The sequence below is a fragment of the Gobius niger genome (assembly GCF_951799975.1).
Source record: "Gobius niger genome assembly, chromosome: 1".
NCBI classification, from domain to species: Eukaryota; Metazoa; Chordata; class Actinopteri; order Gobiiformes; family Gobiidae; genus Gobius; species Gobius niger.
Genome location: NC_136852.1, coordinates 73,612,532 through 73,638,012, shown reverse-complemented (window position 1 = coordinate 73,638,012; position 25,481 = coordinate 73,612,532). Strand labels below are relative to the sequence as shown.

The window sequence follows — 25,481 nt, the reverse complement described above, 5'->3', positions numbered from 1 at the left end:
CACTTGGTGAGCAGAGTGTGCAGGCCTCGAGGTGTGAACACGGGTTTAAGGAGGACTTAAGGAGCCCAAGACCAGGCCAGAGGAAACCGGCCCCTGCAGACTGAGACCCCTCTGTGTTTGATACAGGGGTGTCAGTCTGTAAATATTCTCCATTTAAAGCTGAACGTCTGCAGTTTAAGCACATCTGGGTTGTTTCATTTGATCGTGGTGGTTTATCGAGCCTGTGGGGAAGCTGGTCCAGTTGGAGGCGGACTCAGAGATTATCTGTATTTTCACCGCGGTAAATGTGATGAAATCGTAATTTACATATGTACAAAAACAACTTAACAGAATCAAACTGAACTTAAAGAGGAGGTATTCTGCTTTTTTCAGTCACATAGCACCAGTCTGTATCACACTACAATAGATACAGACGGCATCTCTGGAATCGCCCATTTATGGTCATTTTTGAAAACAGTTTGAAAACAATTTTTAAAAAATGTACATTTTCTCTAATTATTCAAAAACTACTGTGACAAATGCTGAAATATGAACATAGCTTCTACTAAATAAAGATACAAAGACATGGGGAGGAGCAAAGTGGTTCAACAGCCCATAAATACATAAATAACGGATAATGCTAACCTGATGCTACATGTTAGCATCGGGCTAATGCTAACGGTTAGCTAGCGCTAGCTACAACTGCCGTTTTTTCACTTCTACAGAACAATCTGTTGCGACAAAATATCCATATGGGCCCGATTTACACTGGACTTTATTTGTGTGATAAATAAGTTCATATTCCACGAGGAAATGGCTAAAAAGAGGGAAAATTGTGTTTCTCTAAAGATTCTATTTTCCCCCTCGGCGAAGCCACGCCCCCTTCTATGACGAGATGCCGTCTGTGTCTATGATGACAAACCTTCTGTTGGTCTGTAAATGCAGTAAATTAGAATAACTGCCTTGTATAAAATGTCTCTCTCAAAATGGCTGTAGTGAATGTCTTGAAATAGGCCTCTGTCTCTTTAAGAACCTCTGAGCCTTTAGACACGCCCCCTCCACACGCTGTCTGTGGCATCAGTGGGGAGGGGGTTCTGCTGAGGAGCAGTGGTTGGTTACTCGGCTGGTGACGAAAGCTCGGAGGCGTCTCCAGGAGGTGGGGGCGTTCCTAGGAGGACTCAGGCAAACCTATCCCTAAAATGGCCGCCATCAGAGTTTTTACAGATTACTCAGAAATACGTGAATGTGCCAAGGCAACACTTCAGGCAAGTTTTTAATGAGGGAATGACAGAATAACATGATGGAAAGCTCGAAAAAGTCCATTTTGCATAATACCCCCCTTTTAACTGAAGGGACGCACCGATGCTGATACCAGGGTATCGGGCCGATACCACTTGACGTGTGGCCGGCGCTCCTGCCTCTCCACTGAGGGGAGTAAAGAGCAACAAACTGGAGAATATGTGGAGCGGGTCACACTGTTTTTAATGCAGGCTAGCTGATACCATAGAAATGCACTAGCCTAGCGCCACAAAACTCTTCAAATATAAGAACTGAATGAATTACAAAACAAATATCTCCAGAAATCAGCAACACTCTGGAAAACTAGGAAATGAGGCCCTATGTCAAACATCCTGAAATATCCCTTTAACCTCTTAACTCCCGCCTGAACCGAGAGAATCTTTTTCCTCACGTCATCAGATTTTTTTTTCCATCATTTTTTTGTTGGGTATTCAAATACCCATTTTTGTCATTTTTTCGTCACATTTTTTGTAATTTTTTTTTAAAAATTTTATCACATTTTTTTCACATTTTTTTTTATTTGTGTCATTTTCTCGTCCTTTATTTTGAATCAAATTTTTGTCTTTTTTTGGTAACATTTTTGTAATTTTTTTGTCACATTTTTGTCACATTTTTTGTCACATTTTTTTCATTTTTTTGCCACTTTTTCATCAATTTTTCGTCACTTTTTGGGCAATGTTTTCTCACTTTTTTGTCACATTTCCATCATTGTTTTCGTCTCAGTTTTGTTGCTATTTTCACAGCTTTTTCCCAAATATTTTAGCGTAAAGGCCAGAGGACCGACACGTTTTACCCTGGATAAACAAAAGGTCAAATAAATTAAAAAAAACTACAAAAACTGAAACTGACTTTTTGTTCTCACTGTGTTTGTGTCGCCTTCATGAAGTGTTTCTGTTGCGGTTTTGTTGTCACTGTTTTGTCACTTTTTCATCACATTTTTCTTCCTATTTTGACGTTTTTTTTTCTCCCAAGAAGCTTTAAGATTTGGATGAAGCCAAACTGGACAAAATGTGCTCAGGTTGGGAAATTACGCTGTCGACGGACCGATCCCAAAATGAAAGTGAATAGTGGAAAAGGACTATTATTAGAAAGTCTCTGAACGCGGAATAATAAAAAGCTTCAGTTCCATGAGCTCATGTGCCATTTTCCAGCTCATTCCCTCTCCCTCACTCAGACCACAGCACGAGGAGAACACGAGGAGAACCACAGCACGAGGAGAACCACAGCACGAGGAGAACCACAGCACGAGGAGAACACGAGGAGAACCACAGCACGAGGAGAACATGAGGAGAAGCACAGCACGAGGAGAACCACAGCACGAGGAGAACCACAGCACGAGGAGAACCACAGCACGAGGAGCACGAGGAGAACCACAGCACGAGGAGAACCACAGCACGAGGAGAACCACAGCACGAGGAGAACCACAGCACGAGGAGCACGAGGAGAACCACAGCACGAGGAGAACCACAGCACGAGGAGAACCACGGCACGAGGAGAACCACAGCACGAGGAGCACGAGGAGAACCACAGCACGAGGAGAACCACAGCACGAGGAGAACCACGGCACGAGGAGAACACGAGGAGAACCACAGCACGAGGAGAACCACAGCACGAGGAGAACCACAGCACGAGGAGAACCACAGCACGAGGAGCACGAGGAGAACCACAGCACGAGGAGCACGAGGAGAACCACAGCACGAGGAGAACCACAGCACGAGGAGAACACGAGGAGAACACGAGGAGAACCACAGCACGAGGAGCACGAGGAGAACCACAGCACGAGGAGCACGAGGAGAACCACAGCACGAGGAGCACGAGGAGAACCACAGCACGAGGAGAACCACAGCACGAGGAGAACACGAGGAGAACACGAGGAGAACCACAGCACGAGGAGCACGAGGAGAACCACAGCACGAGGAGAACCACAGCACGAGGAGAACCACAGCACGAGGAGAACCACAGCACGAGGAGAACCACAGCACGAGGAGAACCACAGCACGAGGAGAACCACAGCACGAGGAGAACCACAGCACGAGGAGAACCACAGCACGAGGAGAACCACAACACGAGGAGAACCACAACACGAGGAGAACCACAACACGAGGAGAACCACAACACGAGGAGAACCACAGCACGAGGAGAACCACAGCACGAGGAGAACCACAGCACGAGGAGAACCACAACACGAGGAGAACCACAACACGAGGAGAACCACAACACGAGGAGAACCACAACACGAGGAGAACCACAACACGAGGAGAACCACAGCACGAGGAGAACCACAGCACGAGGAGAACCACAGCACGAGGAGAACCACAACACGAGGAGAACCACAGCACGAGGAGAACCACAACACGAGGAGAACCACAACACGAGGAGCACGAGGAGAACCACAGCACGAGGAGAACACGAGGAGAACCACAACACGAGGAGCACGAGGAGAACCACAGCACGAGGAGAACACGAGGAGAACCACAACACGAGGAGCACGAGGAGAACCACGGCACGAGGAGAACCACAACACGAGGAGAACCACAGCACGAGGAGAAGAACAGCACGAGGAGAACCACAGCACGAGGAGAACCACAGCACGAGGAGAACCACAACACGAGGAGCACGAGGAGAACCACAGCACGAGGAGCACGAGGAGAACCACGGCACGAGGAGAACCACAACACGAGGAGCACGAGGAGAACCACAACACGAGGAGCACGAGGAGAACCACGGCACGAGGAGAACACGAGGAGAACCACAGCACGAGGAGAACCACAGCACGAGGAGAACCACAGCACGAGGAGAACCACAGCACGAGGAGAACCACAACACGAGGAGAACCACAACACGAGGAGCACGAGGAGAACCACAGCACGAGGAGCACGAGGAGAACCACAGCACGAGGAGAACCACAGCACGAGGAGAACACGAGGAGAACCACAACACGAGGAGCACGAGGAGAACCACGGCACGAGGAACACGAGGAGAACCACGGCACGAGGAGAACCACAACACGAGGAGCACGAGGAGAACCACAGCACGAGGAGAACCACAGCACGAGGAGAACACGAGGAGAACCACAACACGAGGAGCACGAGGAGAACCACGGCACGAGGAGAACCACAGCACGAGGAGAACCACAGCACGAGGAGAACACGAGGAGAACCACAGCACGAGGAGAACCACAGCACGAGGAGAACCACAGCACGAGGAGAACCACAGCACGAGGAGAACCACAGCACGAGGAGAACCACAGCACGAGGAGAACCACAGCACGAGGAGCACGAGGAGAACCACAGCACGAGGAGAACACGAGGAGAACCACAACACGAGGAGAACCACAGCACGAGGAGCACGAGGAGAACCACGGCACGAGGAGAACCACAACACGAGGAGAAGAACAGCACGAGGAGCACGAGGAGAACCACGGCACGAGGAGAACCACAACACGAGGAGAAGAACAGCACGAGGAGCACGAGGAGAACCACGGCACGAGGAGAACCACAACACGAGGAGAACCACAGCACGAGGAGCACGAGGAGAACCACGGCACGAGGAGAACCACAGCACGAGGAGAAGAACAGCACGAGGAGAACCACAGCACGAGGAGAACCACAACACGAGGAGCACGAGGAGAACCACAGCACGAGGAGCACGAGGAGAACCACGGCACGAGGAGAACCACAACACGAGGAGCACGAGGAGAACCACGGCACGAGGAACACGAGGAGAACCACGGCACGAGGAGAACCACAACACGAGGAGCACGAGGAGAACCACAGCACGAGGAGCACGAGGAGAACCACAACACGAGGAGCACGAGGAGAACCACGGCACGAGGAGAACCACAACACGAGGAGAACCACAGCACGAGGAGAAGAACAGCACGAGGAGAACCACAGCACGAGGAGAACCACAACACGAGGAGAACCACAGCACGAGGAGAACCACAGCACGAGGAGAACCACAGCACGAGGAGAACCACAGCACGAGGAGAACCACAGCACGAGGAGAACCACAACACGAGGAGCACGAGGAGAACCACAGCACGAGGAGCACGAGGAGAACCACAACACGAGGAGAACACGAGGAGAACCACAACACGAGGAGCACGAGGAGAACCACGGCACGAGGAACACGAGGAGAACCACGGCACGAGGAGAACCACAACACGAGGAGCACGAGGAGAACCACAGCACGAGGAGCACGAGGAGAACCACAGCACGAGGAGAACCACAACACGAGGAGCACGAGGAGAACCACAACACGAGGAGCACGAGGAGAACCACGGCACGAGGAACACGAGGAGAACCACGGCACGAGGAGAACCACAACACGAGGAGCACGAGGAGAACCACAGCACGAGGAGAACCACAGCACGAGGAGAACACGAGGAGAACCACAACACGAGGAGCACGAGGAGAACCACGGCACGAGGAGAACCACAGCACGAGGAGAACCACAGCACGAGGAGAACACGAGGAGAACCACAGCACGAGGAGAACCACAGCACGAGGAGAACCACAGCACGAGGAGAACCACAGCACGAGGAGAACCACAGCACGAGGAGAACACGAGGAGAACCACAACACGAGGAGCACGAGGAGAACCACGGCACGAGGAGAACCACAGCACGAGGAGAACACGAGGAGAACCACAGCACGAGGAGAACCACAGCACGAGGAGAACGAGGAGAACACGAGGAGAACCACAGCACGAGGAGAAGAACAGCACGAGGAGAACCACGGCACGAGGAGAAGAACAGCACGAGGAGAACCACGGCACGAGGAGAACACGAGGAGAACCACAGCACGAGGAGAACCACAGCACGAGGAGAACCACAGCACGAGGAGAAGAACAGCACGAGGAGAACCACGGCACGAGGAGAAGAACAGCACGAGGAGAACCACGGCACGAGGAGAACACGAGGAGAACCACAGCACGAGGAGAACCACAGCACGAGGAGAACCACAGCACGAGGAGAAGAACAGCACGAGGAGAACCACGGCACGAGGAGAACCACAGCACGAGGAGAACACGAGGAGAACCACAGCACGAGGAGAAGAACAGCACGAGGAGAACCACAGCACGAGGAGAACCACAGCACGAGGAACACGAGGAGAACCACAACACGAGGAGAACACGAGGAGAACCACAGCACGAGGAGAACCACAGCACGAAGAGAAGGGAAGTCCAGCCGAGGCTCCTCATTGGTCACATTCACTCGACACTGACAGAAACTAGCAAATAAACAGTCGATTATACAGATTTCCTTCTCATTGTTTTGGACGACTCTGTGCAGAGGTGTTCCAGGCATGTCCTAGGACAGGGGTGCCCAAAGTGGGGCAACAATTCCGTTGGCCCGCCTGAGAGTGACCCACTTTGTGCTGCGTGTGGTTAAAACTAACTCTCTTTCATTCATTCTCAATGGCACATATGGATGCAGTACACTTTTTGACCACCAGCGTCAAACTGGGGGCGCTGTTTCACTCCTTTCGCAAAGTTAAGGAAACACTGTTGTGGTGTCTTGGTGTTTATCAATCACAGAGCGTTTTAGCATCAACTTTCACAATTTTCCAACTTTTATTGCAAAGGTTGTTACATCGACAACCGTATGTGTTAAAAAGTGACATAAAAGAATCGATGCTGAACTGACTTTCAAAATAATCATAATAATAATAATAATGTGGCATTTTCTTTGAGTTAACGAATGAGGTAAAGTTACTGTCGGTGCTGTAGATACACCGCGCTGGCCTGGTGTGGCCTCGGGGTATGGTATGGTTTTTATTTAGACAGGGACAGTGCACAATTTAACGTTGACCAAAAGGAAAGATGCTTTGTACCAGGTTATAGCAAAGATGCTAATTTCCACCTGTAGTCCCTGGGCAGGTTGATGTTACAAAAACTGATTTTAAATGTAGATGAATACTTGACCATGGATTTATACATTTTGACATCATTAAAAACATACATTTAATTTAAACAAGATTAGAACATTAGAACATTTTCTACCAGTCCTTTTTCTAGGTGAAACGGTCGCTCCCACATGACGTTACAGGTCATGAGCAAGTTTGTTTTTCTAGAAGCCATTTTTTTGTCAAGTGCGCAAAACTTTTGAATGTCGTACTTGCAATAATCTCTGTTGCCGTGAGTTCCACTGACCCGATCACGGAGAAGCAGATTTAGCGAAGGCAGTTTTACATTTTGGGACGCTGCGTTCTCCTCTAGAAGTGGATCGAGTAGCTCGAGTCATTTTATCAGTGCTTAAAGTTATACGTTTTCTCAGAGGGGGTGCAGTGACTCCATGGATCATTTTAAAAAGTAAGCAAACATTAGAGTAAAATATTAGGTTTGTAAAATTCAGAATTCCATACTTATTTAGTGTTTGACAATGGTGATAACGCCTGGGTTTCTTATCATGGATCTTGAGTGCAAATTTATATAATGATTCAAGAGGCCCCAGAACCGTTTTACAGCCTGTGACCAACTCGATATACAATACATAAAATGTGACAAGATCATGGAGTTCAGGTACAAATGGGACGCCTCTGTGGTAAAGGGACCCCCGTATGTATCTAAAGTTAAATTTTAAAGAATTTCGAAGTTTTTTTTACATGGTTTTTAAAAGTCAGAGTTGGGTCCAGAGTTACGCCTAAGTAGGTGAATTCATTAACATTTTTTATTTCATTGCCATCAAGGTCAGAACAGGGTGACAGAAATGTGACAAAAATGTGATGAAAAACTGATGAAAACATGACAAAAAAGCAAAGAGTAAACTACAACAACACAACCAATAAGAGACAAAAACATGACAAAAGCAGCAGAAACTGTCGGTCTAATCGCAGAAACAGCCCCACCTAGAGTTCACATAACAGAACACAGCTGAACGTCTTTGATTCGGGTTCAAACAAAGACCGCGGAAGTTCAGAACGAAGCGCCGGAAACCAGAGAAGTCGGAGCAGCTAATTTAAACAGGATTACCCAAGGATTACCCGAGGATTACTTCAAACTGTGAGGAAGTGAAACGCTCCTCCAGGGTTACGGCAGGGTTCTGTGTCTGAGGCTCACGTGTGGTGGTGCTTCTGCTCCTGGTTCTCCTGCTGGTTCTCCTTGTCCTCCTGGGGCGCGGCGCCTCGGGTGGGCCTGAACCGCTTGCTGGCCAGGGCCGCCTCCATGTGCTGGATCTCCTTCCTCCGCAGCTCCCGGATGGCCGAGCGGATCAGCCGGCGCTCGTCCAGGTCCATGGTGCCGTCCAGCTGTGGGGGAGGGAGGGGGGAGGGAGGGGGGAGGGAGGGGGGGGAGAGGTTAGATCGAGGTCATGACACCGAGGACGACGCGGCGAAACCAAGTCTATGAGTCACTTTGCTCTCGGCGCTTTCACCTGGAAACAAAGGCTGGATCTGGTGCTTTATTACGGCACAGATTCTCTCTTAGTTTCATTTTTGGCACAGTTTATAAAAACATTCATAAAAGTGACAGGTTAAGTGAACACACATGGGTCTCATGCATGTAAACGAGCCACACCGGATTGTAAAACACCCGATAAACACCGATACACCGGTCGACCTCCTGAAGCAGCACAGACTCCAACATCTCCAGTCTTCTTACTTTAGGTTTCAAGCCTTTTATTAACCCCTTAACTCCCACCTGAACCGAGCACTTTTTCTCCAGTTTGGCTTTACCCCAATCCAAAAGCTTCTGGGAAAAAGGTGGGAAAATAGCAACAAAACTGAGACGAAAACAATGATGGAAATGTGAGAAAAAAGTGAGAAAACATTGACAAAAAACGGATGAAAAATTGATGAAAAAGTGGCAAAAATGTCACAAGAAATTGACAAAAAAAATGTACGAAAAAACTACAAAAAATGGATTAAAATTTAACAAAAAAAATACAAAAATGAAAAAAATGGACGAAAAAAATTGACAAAAAAATGACAAAAATGTGATAAAAAAATTACAAAAAAAATTACAAAAAAATTACAAAAAAATTACAAAAATGTGACAAAAAAAATTAGAAAAAAATTAGAAAAAATAGACGAAAAAAATTACGAAAAAATTACAAAAATGTGACAAAAAAGTGACAAAAAAATGACAAAAAAATTGACAAAAAAGCTACAAAAGTGAGTTGAACACCCAACAAAAAAATGATGGAAAAAAAACCTGATGACGTGAGGAGGTTCAGGCGGGAGTTAAGAGGTTAAGATCGATCAAATGAAAATCCAAGCCTTTTTCCTGGAGCTTTGAACCAAAATAAGAAACTAAATTAACCCATACGTTCAAACCCGGCGCCAGAATTCAGACGGCACAGATTCTGTCTTAGTTTCATTTTTGGCACAGTTTGGGGACGAGAGGTCGGGTTTCGATTCGCCTCGTCTATAACCCTGTGTATGAAGCGTCTAAACTGAAACTGTGACAGCAGGGGGCGCTTTATTAAGGGCGTGAGGCGGATTTACGGAGGACATTCATGTTTAGTAGGAACTTCACAGGCAAAAAAAAAGTCTGTCTCTCACGGTTCTGAAATGAAGAACAAAGTCTGCAACATAAACGATATAAAACAGGCCAAAAGCCCTTCTCTTTGGTCCTCATGGTGCTGTAATACCACCCCCTAGTGGCCAGGGCGACTCCAAGAGACACTTTGGAAACAGGTTCCTGTGAAGCTTTGGGCTCGTTTAAAAGCCTGGCTCCAAAGAGTTTTGTTTTTCAGTAATCGCTTTGACCCATGTGACGGCGCTGGGGAAGGCGTCATAGCTTTAACCGCGCTGTTTTCAGTAAATCAGCAATAAAAAGTTGAATATTGACAGGCTCGGAGCCGGTCCGCCCGGCCCGTGAGCAGGGGCAGATCTAGAAAATAAATCACGGGGTGGAAAACAAGGTCAGGGAGAACTTCTGGGGTGGCAATTTTTCTGTTAAAATAGTAGCATTGTCCATAATTCATTTAAAAAATATATATATAATGAAAAAAAATCATCATCTTGGGAGCCACAGGAGTTGGCACTTGGCTCCTCACTTAGCTTTAAAGGTGTTATAAATCTTTGTCCTAACTGAGAGTGAGCCTCTGTGAGCACCAAGTCGCTATCAACAACCCATCTTTGTATTGCAAAAGAAAGCAGTTCGAGTGATCAGCCGTGCAGAATGCTTGGCTCCAACAAATCCACTTTTTATTCGACTAAATATCTTAAAATTGCATGATCTTGTTGTTGTTCACACAGCAGTTGTGATGTACAAAGCTCACAGTCTCAGGCTCCCTCCGTGTTTACAGGAGATGTTTCAAACTAGAGAATCCATGAACAACCTCAGAGGAACTGATCTGCTACAAAAACCTCTGGCGCTCAGTGATACTAAGAGGAGGTGTTTATCAGTTAAAGGCGTTGATCTATGGAACGGTTTATCTATTCAACTTAAGGCTCCAAAACTATTAAAGCATTTAAGAAAATGTATAAGTTAAACATGATAGAGAAGTATAGAACACTTGAATGAAGAGCATGAGAAAAGAAGTCGATCGAGGAAACATAGCATCATTTCTGATTGTTGAAGTTTAAGTTTTGTGCTTAAGTGTTTCCATTGTTGGTATTAGAGAAAGTGGATAATGCGTCATCTTTGGACGCAGAGTCACAGTTTGTAAAAGGGGTTTAGGCAGAATAAGTCTTGGCTTCAGCCTAAACCCCTTCGGTCAGGCATCATTTAGATTAAATTCTTAATGTATGTGTTTTCTTATTGCATAATGTCTAAGATCTTTGGAAAACATGTGACATGTGATTTAAATGTTCATAATGACCGAAGAAAATAAATTAACTAAAAATAAATGAACTAGCTTCTAGAGCAGATGTGAGACCTCACATTACACAGACCAAAAAAAACGATTACATGAATCAGGTGTTGAAGATCTGGATTGATTTAGTCCTTGAAACAAAGCATTTATAAAAGTGCCAGGTTAAGTGAACACACATGGGTCTCATGCATGTAAACGAGCCACACCGGATTGTAAAACACCCCATAAACACCGACACACCGGTCGACCTCCTGAAGCAGCACAGACTCCAACATCTCCAGTCTTCTTACTTTAGCCTTTTATTAACCCCTTAACTCCCACCTGAACCGAGCACTTTTTCTCCAGTTTGGCTTTACCCCAATCCAAAAGCTCCTGGAAAAAAGGTGAGAAAAAAGCAACAAAACTGAGACGAAAACAATGATGGAAATGTGGGAAAAAAAGTGAGAAAACATTGACAAAAAACGGATGAAAAATTGATGAAAAAGTGGCAAAACTGTCACAAGAAATTGACAAAAAAATGGACGAAAAAATGACAAAAAATAAATGAATTGATAAAAAAAAATGGACAAAAAAGTGACAAAAATGGACGAAAAAATTTACGAAAAATGTATGAAAAAGTGGCAAAAATGTCACAAAAATGTCACAAGAAATTGACAAAAAAATGTACGAAAAAACTACAAAAAATGGATTAAAATTTAACAAAAAAAATACAAAAATGAAAAAAATGGACGAAAAAAATTGACAAAAAATGACAAAAATGTGACCAAAAAATGACAAAAAATTTATAAAAAATGGACGAAAAATTGACGAAAAAATGACAAAAATGTGATTAAAAAAAATTACAAAAAATGACAAAAAAATGACAAAAAAATGACAAAAATGTGACAAAAAAATTACAAAAAATTACAAAAAAATTACAAAAAATTGACGAAAAAATGACAAAAATGTGATTAAAAAAAATTACAAAAAAAATAAAAAAATAAAATAAAAAAAATAAAAAAAAAATACAACAAAATTACAAAAATGTGACAAAAATGTGACAAAAAAGTGACAAAAAAATGACAAAAAAATTGACAAAAAAGCTACAAAAGTGAGTTGAATACCCAACAAAAAAATGATGGAAAAAAAACCTGATGACGTGAGGAGGTTCAGGCGGGAGTTAAGAGGTTAAGATCGATCAAATGAAAATCCAAGCCTTTTTCCTGGAGCTTTGAACCAAAATAAGAAACAAAATTAACCCATACGTTCAAACCCGGTGCCAGAATTCAGATTTCACCATCACAAATGGTCCAGAACATAAACTGTCAAACTTCTTCCCTGATCTCACTACATCATTCTTCCTGTTCCACCTGCAGCGTCTGGCTTTAAAACAGTAAACCTGCCTCTCCCACAGGGCTGAGGCTCGTCTGTCTGCGCCCGTCGGTCCCGCCCCCGCCGAAACGCCATCGCGAGACGCCAAAAATGTGCTTAAAGAGGCGTCCCTCACTGTCGAGCTGTCGGCGCCTCATTCAGGAGGTCACGGAGGAGGAGGAGAGACTCCGGTGTTATGGGGAGGCGACGACAGCTGATTTAAGTGCAGCGGAGGGCGGCGGGGGGGCGACCCTGGAGCAGGTGCTGCCCCGGCCCAGACAGAGGGGGGAGGAGGGGGAGGAGGGGGGCAGGTGTGCTCACATCTGTCACAGAGAAACAGGTCTTTAAGTTCAAGGCTCTGTTATTATTTAACACAAGTGGACGAGGTCTTTACAGGACGAGGGAAGAGGTGCAGACAGGAGGGGGTGAGGAGGGGGGGGAGTTTAGAGGAGGTGAGCAGGAGCGACAGCACCCTCTACTGGCGAAAACGCTCCAACAGTTCATAAGTGAATGTGGAATATCAACGTAACACAGGGGGTTCTCCAGGTTCTCAGCTGTTTCCACATCCAGAGCAAAAACATGAGCCTCGTAGTCCCACAGCAGGAGCTCTGGACAGTCTTTAGTCTGGACTTGAACAGCGGCAGGTCAGGGATGACTCGCACCTCGACTGGGAGCGACTTCCACAGCTAAAGCACGTTTATCGCCACATAATGTTTTGATATCGCTGTGGCCGTGACAACATTTATGTTACACTGACTGGAGAACACGGAGACAGGGGTTTAGAAAGTCAAATAAAATGTAGGATGTAAACTGTAGTAGATCCTATTTGAAAGGAAATGGGTATGCTGTTAAAAATAAGGGTTAGGGTTAGGGTTAGGGTTCCCCCTCCCCCTAACACTCAGTCTGCTCGTGCCCGGGAGTGGAGTTCTGTCTGAAATGGACCCCTCAGTGAGGGGGGGGAGAAAAGCTCCTTCTCAGCGAGTCTGCATCGACAGGTGTGTGTTACACTGAGAGCCGTCCCACGAGCAACACACCAAACAACTACAGTTCCGCGTTTACTTAGGACCCAAGTGTTCATTTTAACAACTTTATCGTCATATAGACGTTTATTAATGACAAAGAAAGTGTCAGTGAGACTTATTTTATTGGGAGAGGAAAAGTTCTCACTTGTGAGTTTGAAGAAGCTAAAATATATCATCTAAATACGACATATTTGAATCTGAATTACTTTGTAAACTCATTAGAACCTTTTATTTATTTTAAAGTATGATCAGTCAAATTTGTGATTTTTGCCACATTATGGGCTGTGAGGACGGTGGGGGGGGGGGGGTCTTATTCCATCCATCTTCTTCCACTTGTCCATTTCCGGGTCGTGGGGACAGCTGTTGGAGCTGCCCAGATCACACTGCACCAGCCCCTTATGGCCCCCTGGAGGAACGGAGGAACCCGGCCTACTGGAACTGGACACCAAGGACTGGACGTTCTGCTGAGGGACTCGGCCCTGGGTCTATAGCCTGTCCTGGAGTGGATCTCTCCTTTTTTTGAGTTTTTCCTCGCCGTGTTGGAGAGTCTAAGGACGGGGGACGCCCACGCCGCTCGTCCCACCTGCTGCCGACGCTTATTTGGACTTTATGTTCGCCTGGACACATCATTCACCTGAACTTTACTGCTCTGTTTTATTGCCTTAATGTTCGGTGCAGCTGTGAGGAAACTCCTGTGTGATATCGGGCTTTACAAAACCATTGATTGATTGATTGATATATCGTCAAATATATTGTTATATTTCTTTTTTACATCGTGATAGGGATTTTTTTAGGCAGGTATCATGCCTCATTACACATATTAAATCATAATCAAAGACCGACAAAAGTGATGGCAACTTTTTTGTCACGCTGTCTCGGTGTTTTTGAAGCATTTTTGTTGCTTTTGTTGCTTTTTATTTTGAAGCTTATATGGAGAAAAGGGAGAAAAGGGAGAAAAGGGGGAAGAGTGAGCGGGAGGGAGGGAGAGTGTGGTGGGGGAATGCCTAAAATGGGCACAGGAGGGCTGGGTGGAAACGCTCCATTCTTCAAATTCCTGCACATTTGAAGCAGACGCAGCAGGAGCAGAGCTGGATGTGGGTAAAGCAGCTGACACAGGCACCGAGGGAGGGGGGAGGGGGGGGGGGGGGGTGCGGTCAGCCAACAACACACAGGAACAACAAAACATGACAATTATGAAGAAATATCAGCGGCAGATGCAGCACCGCACACTGAGCAAGGACAAGAACGCGGCTTTGTGTTGGAAACGTCGACGCAAAACACGCAAAACAAACAGTGTAATTATAATGTTGTGTCGAGAGACGCCAACAGACGCCACGAGAGCTATTGTTTGCTGCTTTAACCCCTTAACTCCCACCTGAACCGAGCACATTTTCTCCAGTTTGGCTTTACCCCAGAACAAAAGCTTCTGGGAAAAAGGTGTGAAAATAGCGACAAAACTGAGACGAAAAAAATGATGGAAATGTGACAAAAAAGTGATGAAAAATGTATGAAAAAGTGGCAAAAATGTGACAAAACGATCCAAAAAAATGACAAAAATTTGATAAAGATTTGACAAAAAGTGACAAAAATTTGACAAAAATGTGACAAAAAAGTGATAAAAATTTGACCAAAAAATAACAAAAACTTGACAAAAATGTGACAAAAATGTGACAACATGATACAAAAAAATGACAAAAATTTAATTAAAAAATGACCCAAAAAAATGTCAAAAAATGACCAAAAATTGACAAAAATGTGACAAAATAAATGACGAAAATAATCACAAAAATGTGACAAAATGTTACAAAAAATCACAAAAAAATGATAAAAATTTGACCAAAAATGGACAAAAAAATGACAAAAAAAAGACAAAAATGAGTTGAATACCCAACAAAAAAATCATGGGAAAAAAAAATCAGATGACGTGAGGAAAAAGATCCTCTCGGTTCAGGCGGGGGTTAAGAGGTTAAGCCGCTGACAGGAAGTGACATCGAGGTAAAGTTCCACCACAGTTTGACTCATTTCCCACTGACATTCAGCCTGAAACACTGAAACACTGTTTAAGTGACAGCCCAGGCTCATCCGTCAGAAACCTCAGAGTGATCCTGGACTCAGACCTGAACTTAAACAGCCTCATCAGAGCAAGAACATCAGCAGCTTTTTCCCATCTGAGAAACATCACTAAGATCAGAGGAACAGAGTCAGAACCAGACTTAGAGAGACTGATCCCTGTGTGAGAGACTGTAACGGCTGCAGAACATCCAGAACCAGGAAACTAGGGCTGCAACTAAGGCTGTGTCGATGAAGTAAACTAAAGGGAAATGTTTGTTGGAGGCTCTATTCATGAAATCTACAATGAACAAAACACTACAGACCCTAAAGAAAGTCGGCTTTCATCAAAAACGCTTCATTTTTCATGTCATTTTTGCTCCATTTAAGTCCGTGTGAGCCAGAAAACGATTCATCGATTACTAAAATAGTTGTCGACTATTTCAATAATCGATTAGTCGTTGCAGCCCTACAGGAAACACCACCATATTAGTCCAGTGCTCCGGTCTCTGCACTGGCTTCCTGTCCCTCACAGAATAGACTTCAAGAAAGGACCATCTCGGGCCCTGAGACCTGCAGAGGGGGCTCCTGGTGGTTCCCAGAGTCAGGACCAGGGGCGGACTGGCCATATGTCCATTCTGGGAGAGCACAGAAGGGCCACTGGCTCTGGGGCCACCAGTCCCGCCTCAACCGAGCTTTACCCAAATCTAAAAGCTAAAAAGAAAAGCATCAAAATAGCGAGAAAAAGAGGATGAAAACGTGAGAAAAACACAACAAAAAATTATGGAAACTTTTCGTCACGTCGCCACATTTTTGTCATATTTTTGTTGTTTTTTTTAAATTATTTTTTCCATCACTTTTGGAGGTCTTTGCTTTCAAATGAGGCGTTACATTGTTGATCTCCAGTCGAGAAGATTTTAGATTTGGGTAAAGCCCAGTATAAAAAAACATGAATCTAAAAGGAATTCCGTGGAGTATGGTGTGCCACAAGGTTCAATTTTGGGACCGTTATTATTTATCATTTATATTAATGATTTTGCTTCTGTTTCTACGACCGCCTTTCCCGCTCTTTTTGCTGATGATACCAATAAAAAAAATAATATTAAAAAGCCGAACTGGGGAAAATGCACTTGTTAATGTTAGGGCGGGGGTTAAGAGGTTAAAATATTTATTTGTGGAAGTCACACGGACTAAACACGCCGAGGCTTAAGTCTTGATGAGGATTTGAGATGATGTTTACCGTGAATATGACTCTGAAAGTATTTGATCTGCACTCTTGCTTTGTATTGTAATTCATGTTTTTTATGTTGATGTTTTATTGATTTGATCTGTGTTCTTGTCATTTTATGCAACTCGCCTTTTCGTGTCAGTTGTGGTGAATGGTCTGGGTTTTTGCTGGAGAAAACAGGAGGTGGAAATACTATGAGAAAGACAGTTTTTCGTGTCCTATTATGAACTCGCACAGTGACTACAGACCTTACTCACCACGGAGGAAATGATGGTTAAAGTATTTCTTCAGGAATCCTCTGACAGAGCAGAGCGTCACACACACACACACACACACACACACACACACACACAGACACACACACAGACACACACACACTCTGACTCACCGGTCAGACAGTCTGAGTTCACCGAGGCACTGGGACATTACAGTAGCCGAGTTTTCCCTCAGTGTTTGTTCACTGATAAAGCTACAGTTACCTCGACCTCACATAATATGAATGAAAAAACACTCCCTCACTCTCGCAGCCTTGTTGATGTTTTTCTGGACACTTTTGTAAATCTTTGCAGTGTTTTCGTGAGGTTCAGTTTTTACTGCAGAGTCTGTACGAGCCGAGCAGCACTGAGCTTTTTAAACGTAAACAAACGTTAGCTTATTCGATCCTTACACATGCGGACAGTTAGCAAAGAAGCTACTCCGGTATACTTTTTACATTCCATTTGCCTCCTCAGTGTATTTTCCCTATAGCCGTTAGCATTAGCCACCAAATACCTCAAATTATGAACGATTCAGATGTTTACAGCTGTTGTCGACCCTTCGACCACATTTAGGGGAGGGGCCAAAGCCTCGTTTGAAATCATTTGGGAATTTACTTTAGGTATAAATTAGCGTCTAAAAGTGTCCGAGAAAGAAGCTAAATGCTAAATCACGTTCAAGTTTCTGATTCCCATGAGTCGGATTCACAAATATGATGGACATTAAACATGATCTTGTGACATGTACATGATAAAGAAACCACAGATCAGTAAATACTGAGAAACATGTCATGCTTGACCGTACTGTCGCTGCCTTCACTTTACTGTAAGTTAGTGGTCGTTAGCGGTCGTTAGCGGTCGTTAGCGGTCGTTAGCGTCGTTAGCGTCGTTAGCGTCGTTAGCGTCGTTAGCGTCGTTACCATCGCTAGCGGTCGTTAGCGGTCGTTAGCGGTCGTTAGCGTCGTTACCATCGCTAGCGGTCGTTAGCGGTCGTTAGCGTCGTTAGCGTCGTTAGCGTCGTTAGCGTCGTTAGCGTCGTTAGCGTCGTTAGCGGTCGTTGGCCGGCGTTAGCAGTCGTTAGCGTCGTTAGCCGTCACCAGTGCCATTAGCCGTCGTTAGCCGTCGTTAGCCGTCGTTAGCCATCGTTAGCATCGTTAGCGGTCATTAGCGGTCGCTAGCCATAGCTAGTGGTCGTTAGCGCCGTTAGCGTCGTTAGCCTTTCAATAAAAACTTCACAAAATATATGGGAATTTTTAAATGTGGCAAGAATATTCCATACATATCAAACTGTGATCAGTAGCAATCCTTTATCCTTATGATCACACTTGCATTTGTTGGATGGCGTAACATCTGTCGGACCAAGATGGCGGCGTGGCGTCCGCACTACGACAATGGAACGAAGCCACAAATAAGGACATTTCTCCTTTTTAGTTCTATGTTTGAGCCTCACACAGGAGCTACAGGAAACAAGGAAGAGACACACGAGGAGGAGGGAGTGGAGGAGCTGACCAGTGCAGGACACCACGCTCTGAAACAAGGACATAAACACAGGAGGCGCTGAAGGCAGGACTTCAGAAGCACAGAAACACCTGACCACTTCAGAAGAGCCGTGTGTGTGTGTGTGTGTGTGTGTGTGTGTGTGTGTGTGTGTGTGTGTGTGTGTGTGTGTGTGTGTGTGTGTGTGTGTGTGTGTGTGTGTGTGTGTGTGTGTGTGTGTGTGTGTGCGTGTGTGTGTGCGTGTGTGTCAGAGTCATGAATGGGCAAATAAAAGGCACCTTTGTCTGGGCGGGTGCCAAGGAAAACACAACGACCGTTAGACACTTTCTCAACAACACTGACCTTTGCACATGACTGACTGACTGAGGGAGGGGGGCGAGAGGGGGGGAGAGGGGGGGGAGAGGGGGGGAGGGGGGCGAGGGGGGGGGGACACCTTCACCAACGGCATTTTCCCCAAACGAGGCCAACTGACGGTTTCTGCATTCACATAAACAGCCTTTATTCACAAATGAAATGAAATCCTGGTGTGAGTGGAAGCCAGAGCTGCAGTTACTGAGGTCATCGTGTTCCTTATAAACCGAATGCCTGCTGCCCCCTCTGGCTACAAGTCTGTGTAACACCTCATTTGAAAGCTAAGTCCCACAAAACAGATATTTTTCCTCGCGTTGTTGCTGTGTTGTGTCACCTTTTTATTTATTTTTTTATTTTTTATCACATTTCTGTTGAGATTTTGTCACTTTTTGGTTGCGTTTTTGTCACATTAAAAAAAAAAATTTAGTCACTTATTTATTGACTTTTTGTCACATTTTTGTTGAATTTTTGTCACATTTTTGTTGATTTTTTGTCATTTTTTGGTTGAGTTTTTGTCACATTTTTGTCAATTTTTTGTCATTTTTTGGTTAAGTTTTGTGTCAAATTTTTGTCAAATTTTTGTCAAATTTTTGTCAAATTTTTGTCATTTTTTGGTTGAGTTTTTGTCACATTTTCGTTGAATTTTTGTCACATTTTTGTTGAATTTTTGTTCAGTTTTTGTCCCTTTTTGGTTGCGTTTTTCTCACATTTAAAAAAAATGTAGTCACTTATTTATTGACTTTTTGTCACATTTTTGTTGAATTTTTGTCACATTTTTGTCACATTTTTGTTGAATTTTTGTCATTTTTTGGTTGAGTTTTTGTCACATGTGTTGAATTTTTCTCATTTTTTGGTTAAGTTTTTGTCACATTTTTGTCACATTTTTGTCAAATGTTTGTCAAATTTTTGTCACATTTTTGTCACATTTTTGTCACATTTTTGTCACATTTTTGTCACATTTTTGTCATTTTTTGTTTGAATTTTTGTCACATTTTTGTTGAATTTTTGTCACATTTTTGTTGAATTTTTGTTCAGTTTTTGTCCCTTTTTGGTTGCGTTTTTCTCACATTTGTTTTTACATTTTTAGTCACTTGTTGGTTGACTTTTTGTCACATTTTTGTCACGTTTTTGTCACGTTTTTGTTACGTTTTTGTCATTTTTTTTGCTGCGTTTACATCCTTGTTTTCTTCTCATTTTTTGTAGCTATTTTGGTGCTTTTTTCCCCCCAAGAAGCTTTTTGATTCGGGCGACGCCAAAAATGGGATCCGTTCAGGTGGGAGTTAAGAGGTTAAACTTAAAATCAAAAACAGCGCCTGCCTCCGTGTTGGGCTCAGAAAACGATATTACCGGTTCTGACCGAAAAAGGAAGTCTGGTCGAGCCCTGTGATCGTGAGCAAGAGGCGAGATATTTACGAGTCGGCGCTAACTATTAGTTTGTCAAACCTCAGCGTGTTTCAGACTTTCCGGTTCGACCAAAGCATCATCTGCGTTATGGAGGGTTTTCTGTCCGCGTCTCCACAGGGCGGGACTGGTAAAGCGAGCCGGTGCAGGACAGGCCGGTTCACTCCTCTGGTCTCAGGGGTCACCGGGGCAGAGCTGCAGTTACTGAGGTCACCGTGTTCCTCTTACCACCCGCCTAAACCGAATGCATGCTGCCCCCTCTGGCTATAGGCCTGTGTAACACCTCATTTGAAAGCTAAGTCCCACAAAGCAGATATTTTTCCTGGCGTTGTTGCTGTGTTTTTTTTGTTTTGTTTTGTTTTTTATTTTCACATTTCTGTTGAGATTTTGTCACTTTTTGGTTGCGTTTTTCTCACATTTAAAAAAAAAAAATTAGTCACTTATTTGTTGACTGTTTGTCACATTTTTGTTGAATTTTTGTTGAGTTTTTGTCACATTTTTGTCACATTTTTGTCACATTTTTGTCACATTTTTGTCATTTTTTGGTTGAGTTTTTGTCACATTTTTGTCACATTTTTGTCACATTTTTGTCATTTTTTGGTTGAGTTTTTGTCACATTTTTGTCACATTTTTGTCACATTTTTATTGAGTTTTTGTCACATTTTTGTCACATTTTTGTCACATTTTTGTCAATTTTTGTCACATTTTTTGGTTGAATTTTTGTCACATTTTTGTTGAATTTTTGTCACATTTTTGTCACATTTTTGTCATTTTTTGGTTGAATTTTTGTCACATTTTTGTTGAATTTTTGTCACATTTTTATTGAATTTTTGTCACATTTTTGTTGAATTTTTGTCATTTTTTGGTTGAGTTTTTGTCACATTTTTGTTGAATTTTGGTCACATTTTTGTCACATTTTTGTCACATTTTTGTCATTTTTTTTGTTGCGTTTACACTCTTGTTTTCTTCTCATTTTTTGTAGCTATTTTGGTGCTTTTTTCCCCAAGAAGCTTTTTGATTAGGGCGACGCCAAACTGGAGAAAATGTGATCCGTTCAGGTGGGAGTTAAGAGGTTAAACTTAAAATCCTGGTAATCACTGGTAAAGCGAGCCGGTGCAGGACAGGCCGGTTCCCTCCTCTGGTCTCAGGGGTCACCGGGGCAGAGCTGCAGTTACTGAGGTCATCGTGTTCCTCTTACCACCCGCCTAAACCGAATGCATGCTGCCCCCTTTGGCTATAGGTCTGTGTAACACCTCATTTGAAAGCTAAGTCCCACAAAGCAGATATTTTTCCTGGCGTTGTTGCCGTGTTGTGTCACCATTTTATTTGTATTTTTTGATCACATTTCTGTTGAGATTTTGTCACTTTTTGGTTGCGTTTTTCTCACATTTCAAAAAAAAAATTTAGTCACTTATTTGTTGACTTTTTGTCACATTTTTGTTGAATTTTTGTCACATTTTTGTTGAATTTTTGTCACATTTTTGTTGAATTTTTGTCACATTTTTGTTGAATTTTGGTCATTTTTTGGTTGAGTTTTTGTCACGTTTTTGTCACATTTTTGTCACATTTTTGTTGAATTTTTGTCAATTTTTGGTTGAGTTTTTGTCACATTTTTGTCACATTTTTATTGAGTTTTTGTCACATTTTTGTTCAGTTTTTCTCACATTTTTTTACATTTTTAGTCACTTGTTGGTTGACTTTTTGTCACATTTTGTTACATTTTTGTTACATTTTTGTTACATTTTTGTTACATTTTTGTTACGTTTTTGTCATTTTTTTGCTGCGTTTACATCCTTGTTTTCTTCTCATTTTCTGTGGCTGTTTTGGTGTTTTTTTCCCCAAGAAGCTTTTTGATTCGGGCGACGCCAAACTGGAGAAAATGTGATCCGTTCAGGTGGGAGTTAAGAGGTTAAACTTAAAATCCTGGTAATCACTGGTAAAGCGAGCCGGTGCAGGACAGGCCGGTTCACTCCTCTGGTCTCAGGGGTCACCGGGGCAGGACAGGCCGGTTCACTCCTCTGGTCAGTGAGCCGGGGCAGGACAGGCCGGTTCACTCCTCTGGTCTCAGGGGTCACCGGGGCAGGACAGGCCGGTTCACTCCTCTGGTCTCAGGGGTCACCGGGGCAGGACAGGCCGGTTCACTCCTCTGGTCTCAGGGGTCACCGGGGCAGAGCTGTACTTTTCCCACAGTATTCGAAACAAAATGCTATTTCTGCCGTTGCTTTTTTTCCATGTATGATACGTTATTTATGGAATAATTCTTAACAAATATGTCAGTTTTGAGTGACAACAACAGCCCGGCTCTGGCACAGTTTACACATTATCTAATCTGACACACACACACACACACACACACACAATCTTGTACTGCTATCTTCGTGAGGATCTTCGTGTAGCTCTTTTTCTCTCCAGACGTGAGTATCGTTTAGCTCACAATGGGGTAAATACAGTTTTTAGTTTGACCCGTGCGACCCGAGGCTGAAGAAAGAACGCAAGGCAGCGCAATGCAAACGAGGAAATTAATTAGGGCTGCAACTAACGATTACTTTGTCATCGATTAATCTATCGAATATTTTTACGATTAATTGATTAATCGCTTGGCTGTGAATGGTGGAGGAAAATTTGATTTTTTCAAACAAAAATCATGACATGAAGCTAAAGTGGCGCCGCTTGAGGACATGTTCATTGAGGAAACTTAAAGTGAATGCTTGTTGGAGGCTCTTGGTGCTAATTCTGCTTCTGATTGGACGAGACACAGACGGATATTTATGAATTTTACAATGTACAAAACACTACAGACACTTACTATGAAAAACAAAGTAGGTTTTCATCAAAAATACTATATTTTCATGTCATTTTTGCTCTATTTGAGTCTGTGTGAACCAGAAAACGATTAATCGATGACTAAAATAGTTGTCGACTATTTCAATAATCGATGAGTCGCCGATTAATCCATTAGTCGTTTCAGCCCTAAAATGAATGGTGTTCCCATCAGTGCAGTCACCTCTTCTTGTGACGCCCCCTCACAATGGCGGAGGCGAATGGTGCATATAGCTCCAGCAGTCCGAAAGTAATTCACCAAGAGCCTGCGCCTCTCCGTGCACCACCGCAAGATCTGGCCCATCATGTATTACCCAGACCCTAATCCTGATCCCTAATAGGGCTGCACGATATTGAAGTGACTTGCGATAAGCGATACTGCTGTGCAATATCGCGATAACGATATTATTGCGATATTTCACTAAACACGATTTTTTTCAGCAAATTGTGTCAAAAGAAGACTTAAAAAACACCCAATCAGGACCAAAACAAGGGTAGAATTTAACAAAGCTAGTAAATGTGAAACTAAAACTGAACTTCTACACATGACTTCAATGCATGAGTTTGAGTTTGCAAAAAAAAATGGGTCGATCTTAGTCAGATGAAGGCTATGGTGATGTTGCGATATTGTGGCTTCTCGCGATACGGATATTGAATCAGCTAATATCGCGATACGATATTTTTCGCGATATATTGTGCAGCCCTAATCCCTAACCTTAACCTTAAGCCAATTCTAACCCTAAAACCACATCTTGACCCTCAAACGGTCCTTCAAAGAAGTGAGGACCACCCAAAAAGTTCTCACTTTACAAAAATGTCCTCACTCTGTTGGTTAAAAGGACTATACAGAGTTTAAAAATGTTAAAATTAAGTATTTTCATTACCCTACATGTTCTGGCCATGTCCTAATGTGTAGAATGAGCCCAGCCCTGTTCACCACAACCGTCTCTAAAAGCCTACACTATCAATAAGAAAAGTGGACTTCAGAGCGCGTGACGTCATGCGCTCGCCCGAGCAGCTGCCGCAGGCGTCCAGTTCTCCGCTCTAAGGAGGTCACTTTTGAACAGTGAGGATGGAGTCTGCGGAAAGCAAGAAGAGACCGGCCTCGAGCCCAGCGGAAACTCCATCACAGACCCCAAGAAAACACTAGAAAGTCAAGCAACAACTTTCGAGCGCAATTAAGCGAAGTAAACTGGAGTCAGACCGGCGCAGGTCAAAGACGAGAGTCAATATTGGAGCAGCTTTTCAGCGATGGCGAGAGATGCTCTCGGTATGAAAAAAGACTCACTGGCTTTCTTTTTACTCGACAGGTAAGACACAATTACAGGTTTACGTGAAAAATAATATCTTATGCTAATAAATGTACAAGCTATCAGCCAGTAGTACGTTTTCAAAGCAAGTTTTTTGCAACTTCAGTGAATGTTCGTTCTGTTGAGTCATTGTTATGCTAGTTTGTTAGCTATAATTATTAGAGAAATTTATAGTAGCTATGTGGGTTTGCACAAGCAGCAGCTGCAGTACTGTAAGTAGGCTAATTACTATATGTACAAACGGAAGTAGTAGTTTATAAGGCTTTTCAGGACAAAAACATCTCGATAACCCCTTATATAAGCATTGGAGTACAAAACGTAAACAGGTGCTCTATTTCAAGTTTCTAATGCAATGCTAACTTTAGGCCTTAGAGAAGATGCGACAGGTTTTAGCTTTTTATAATGTTTACGAGTGCATCGCTTATAATACACCTGTTGCCTACGTTTTATTTATACTTTGTCTACGTTGACAAAACGCACAAATAACACTTTCTTGCCTCAGTTCAAGTCATGTCTGCAAATCTGTGCAAAACGGGATGCAAATGCTGTTGTTTCTGTTTATCCGTGCGTGTACTTGGATGCGCGCGTCATGCACGCGCTTAACACAGAGACTGCAGTTACGCATTACACCTGAGGTGGCAGTAGCGAGTATAAAACTGAGAACTTCCATACGGCCCCTTTAAAAACTCACACTGGTCCTCACAATGTCACAAGTACAAGAACACACAAACAAACTGGGCTAGTTTCTGTGCTCCTGCAGACAGACTGACAGCTCACAGTCAAGTGTCTGCTGCCCACGCATTCTCACACACACACATAATCTTGTACTGCTATCTTAGTGAGGACACTATAGACATTATGTATTACCCAGACCCTAACCCAAACCTTAACCCAATGCTAACCCTAAAACCACATCTTGACCCTCAAACAGTCCTTCAAAGAAGTGAGGACCACCCAAAATGTCCTCACTTTACAAAAATGTCCTCACTCTGTTGGCTGAAAACTCACACTGGTCCTCACAATGTCACAAGTACAAGAACACAAACACACACACAAACAAACTGGGCTTGTTTCTGTGCTCCTGCTGACAGACTGACAGCTCACAGTCAAGTGTCTGCTGCCCACGCGTTCACACAGGCACAGGCACACACACACAGG

General features: G+C 43.8%; 1 protein-coding gene across 1 annotated transcript in view; it reads right to left on the bottom strand.

The window, feature by feature from the left end:
• Positions 1-8,336: 8,336 nt before the first annotated feature.
• Positions 8,337-25,481, bottom strand: part of LOC306977427 (smoothelin-like) — a gene marked incomplete at its 3' end in the record, with an annotated part of 55,633 nt that continues 38,488 nt past the window's right edge. The window contains exon 2 of the mRNA XM_079575729.1: positions 8,337-8,528. Within this exon, the coding sequence (XP_079431855.1) occupies positions 8,337-8,528 (192 nt within the window). The remainder of the gene's footprint in view (positions 8,529-25,481) is intronic.